This window comes from Trematomus bernacchii, unplaced genomic scaffold (assembly GCF_902827165.1).
Source record: "Trematomus bernacchii unplaced genomic scaffold, fTreBer1.1, whole genome shotgun sequence".
NCBI lineage: Eukaryota > Metazoa > Chordata > Actinopteri > Perciformes > Nototheniidae > Trematomus > Trematomus bernacchii.
In genome coordinates, this window is record NW_022987778.1 from 2003778 (window position 1) to 2007770 (window position 3993).

Below are 3993 nucleotides of genomic sequence, written 5' to 3' on the forward strand. Positions count from 1 at the left end.
TACTACTTATACTACTACTACTACTACTATACTATTACTCCTACTTCTACTACTACTACTGCTACTACTACTGTTACTACTACTACTCCTACTACTACTTCTACTACTACTACTACTACTATACTATTACTCCTACTTCTACTACTACTACTACTGCTACTACTACTACTACTACTGCTACTACTACTACTCTTACTCCTACTACTTATACTACTACTACTACTACTACTACTACTACTACTACTACTACTACTACTACTACTACTACTACTACTACTACTACTACTAATACGACTGTTGGGGAAATATTTTCCAAGGCCCATAACTGTGACCCAGTGTATCAGTTCATGCTGTCCTGACTGAGCACACGCACCTGTAGCCTTGGCTGCTGTGCTCTCAGTGTTTTGTCTCCCTGTTCCTGCCTGTTGGCGTCAGCTGATAGAGGTGTTATGATTCTATCTTGTTATGCTCAATGTTGATTATTCTCTCTGAACTAGCTAAATACATGGGTCTGGGGGAGAGTTCTTCAGAATTGACGTGGCGACTCTACCGTGAAGTCAGAACCTCTGACTCTTTGACTTGTTTTGTGAATTCTCCGGCCGAAGCTCCAAATAAACCCATCAGTGTTTGACATCAAAGCTCCAGCTCTCCCCGCGTCTCCTTTTGAGTCGGTGGCTCCTCCTGCATTGCTACACAGAAGTTTCCCCCACAACGACCACTAATAATAATAATCATAATAATGGAAAAAATATATAATAAAATAATGAAATGTAAAGATTACAATTAAGAAAATAGAACTTAAATGCCACAAGACTGTTAAACACCTGAACTTTTGAAAGAACATCCATAACATTCATCTGTTTGCAACTTATATCAATATTCCAATTACTTGTAGACTATCCTGCACTATTTCTACTATATTCTATTTTATTGTATTAACTTGCACTATTATCTGTTTTATTGTGTTGCACTGTTGGAGGAGCCTGTGACCTGAGATTTTCATTGTCATATCTACACTGCAGCTATGTACACATGACAATAAAAGCCTTGAATCTTAAACATTTCTCCATGTCTGTGCTGCAGGGAGGTGGAGGTCCCGGTGTGTCTGGTGGGGAACAAGCAGGACTTGTGTCACGCCCGGCAGGTGTGTGAGGAGGAGGGCCGCTGCCTTGCTCAGGAGCATCGCTGCCACTTCCAGGAGGTGTCGGCGGCCGAGAGTTACCAGGACATCTCCGCGCTCTTCACACAACTCATCCGACAGGTGATGGAGCTCCTGAAGTACCGAGCCGACCGGCGGCGCTACAGCGGCTCCAAGTCCATGGCCAAGCTCATCAACAACGTGTTCGGAAAGAGGAGGAAGTCAGTGTGAGCGGAAAGAAGCGAGGAGGGTGTGTGAGGAGGCGTGTTAAAGGGAAGGTGTTCGAAAAATATCACTCGTCACCGGCTTGAGCTTCAAACTCAGGATCCATGTATTTCTGATCCTCTCCAGAATGGAAGTAGTCATCACATACAGAGCATCAACTAGTTCCTGAGCAGTGTCCTTCACATGCTGATATACAAGAGAGGGAGTTACACAGTCACAAGATGGAGGAATATAAAGCAGTATTCAATGTTTAGTTCAGATTAGCTCCACGTCAGAAATGATCATGCTTGTCATATGTCTATCTCCATAGAGGCTGAATCATCATGTTAATCACATAGCTGCCTAAAACAGTCCTGATGCTCTTCTAGGTAATCATACATCCTGTCATGTACACAGCTACAGTTGGGATACCTTTGTTATCATGTGCTACTCTGATATTGGAAGAGTACATTCAGTATTTTCCCAACAGAAGGATTCAAGGATTAGCTACAGTGTAGACATGTGAATGAAAATCTTAGGTCACAGGCTCCAACAGTGCAACACAATAAAACAGACAAAATAGTTCAAATAGAGCAAGTAATACAAATAAAATAGAATAGAAATAGTGTAATATTAGATAAATAATGTGTAAGTTGCAGACAGATGAATGTTATGGATGTCCTTTCAAAAGTGCAGGTGTTTAACAGTGGAATTAAACTGAGCCTGGTGGTTTTAGACTGGATGCCGCGGTACCTGAACTGGACAATGATGAGTCTGAAAACTTGCTCTTATACGTTAATTTCTCCTCAAGGTCACTACGAGGTCGATGTAAGGCATTCCTTTCATCCATTTTGCATCCCCAGACAACACATGTTCCCCTGTTTCACTGTTACCCGAACCCATCGTAGACCTTTAAACCACTTTTCTTTTCAATTCCCAGAATTAGGATATTTAAACCTGTAAGGGATAATGTGCAGCGAGCAGGATCCCGACAGAAGGCAGATGGATCTTCACTCGCTGTTCCCGTTAGTGTTTACTTGACTGTTGATTTCCCTGACGTACAGCACTCTGTCTTTTTAACCTCTTCCTTTCCTCTTGCACGGTTTTCTTTTTCTCTACTGGGGGCAGTTTAGCCTACTTCAATCCAAAGCTTTGGGCGCTACACAAATAAAAAAGTAAATATTCAAAATAGCCGTTCACAGTGATTTCTGATGGAGGAATTTATGTTTTGTTGGCCACGTTTTTTTTGGCCTTGGTCTTCCTTAGCAAAGGGCTGCTAGGGAAGAGAGCAGAATACACCATGTTCGAAATTGACCAATCAGCATTGAGTATTCATCCAAGCCATGTATTAATGTGTGTTTGATATTTTTGCTTCTAACCAACATAATTCATCTTAATTAGAAAAGAAAATTATGCATATCAAGCCATTTTTTCCTATTTTCAAGTCTACTTACATTCATCAGTAGTTCATCACAACAGATCTGTGTTACTTTTCTTGTCATTTAAGCATCTCATACATCGGTAAAAGCAAAAGTACCTTTATTGTTTAACTCCTATCATTTCTGCGTTGCAACTTTGGCTTCAGTTCTGTGTTTTTGTGCAGCAGTTTCACATCATTTTATGAGGAAAATAACCTGTTTTTTACATTTTATAATTATATTCATTGTAATGCTACTCTTTAAAAACCATAGTGTTTATTTATGGTCTGTTTAGTTTAAAATATAATACTCTCTCTCTGTCACTCTCTCTGTTATATTGCAGTATGCCATATCATTTACAGTAATGTATGTGATGAGATGTATGGTGTATATATTACTAGTACATTTTAGCATTATTGTATTGTATTTATTTGATGTTCTCCCAGGATCAAAGTATTGGAATATATTGATGTGAACCCACACATTTCAAACTGTATAATAAGACACTTTTCACAAACACCAATTAAGGGCCAACTCTCTTAATGCTTTTCTGTTATTCTTCCTAAATCTGTTTATTTCAAATGTTCCACCCATCGAGAAAAATACCTCCACGTTTGCAGTGTTTTGCAGACGAATGTTCCTTTTGTAAATACTGTAAAAACATCAGCTGTTCCAGAGGAAATTAAAGCTAAACATTGATTAATAAGAGGTCTGTTTTAGTTCTTCACTTTGAGCTCAACTTTAATTAAATGACCGTCAGGGAGGCATTCCTCTAAAGCCTTCGGGAAGGAGAGAGGAATTTCCTGTGTGTCGCTGCTATAAATAGCTGGAGGAGTGAGAAATGAACCATTATTAAACTGAAACATGACCTCCAACCAATGGAAATGTTCCTAAAGTATCCACAAGATGGCACCACCAAACATCATAAAAACAGGCCCCCCCCCCCCTCTCTGTGTTTAATGATTTCCTGCTCCTGGGAACTGACCCATTACACACTGAATCAATTACAATTAGAAAGAGCAATCACAATGAGCAATAACATTAGAAATGTGAAATTAAGGTTTTTTATGTCTTACTATTCATTGACCTCCTTGACCTCCATGCAGGCATTTATCTTTATCATGTTTCCCACTTTGACTTTTTTTACTACGTAATACTGTATGTATGGGAAAACACAGCTTTCATCTCTTTCTATTTAACCTTTATTTAATCAGGGAATTCTTAAAAAGGGAG

At 39.3% G+C, this 3993-nt stretch overlaps 1 protein-coding gene across 1 annotated transcript in view; it reads left to right on the forward strand.

The window, feature by feature from the left end:
- Positions 1-1497, forward strand: part of rerglb (RERG/RAS-like b) — a 12774-nt gene extending 11277 nt beyond the window's left edge. The window contains exon 5 of the mRNA XM_034149245.1: positions 1084-1497. Coding sequence (XP_034005136.1) covers positions 1084-1369 — 286 coding nt within the window. The 3' untranslated portion in view covers positions 1370-1497. The remainder of the gene's footprint in view (positions 1-1083) is intronic.
- Positions 1498-3993: the final 2496 nt, after the last annotated feature.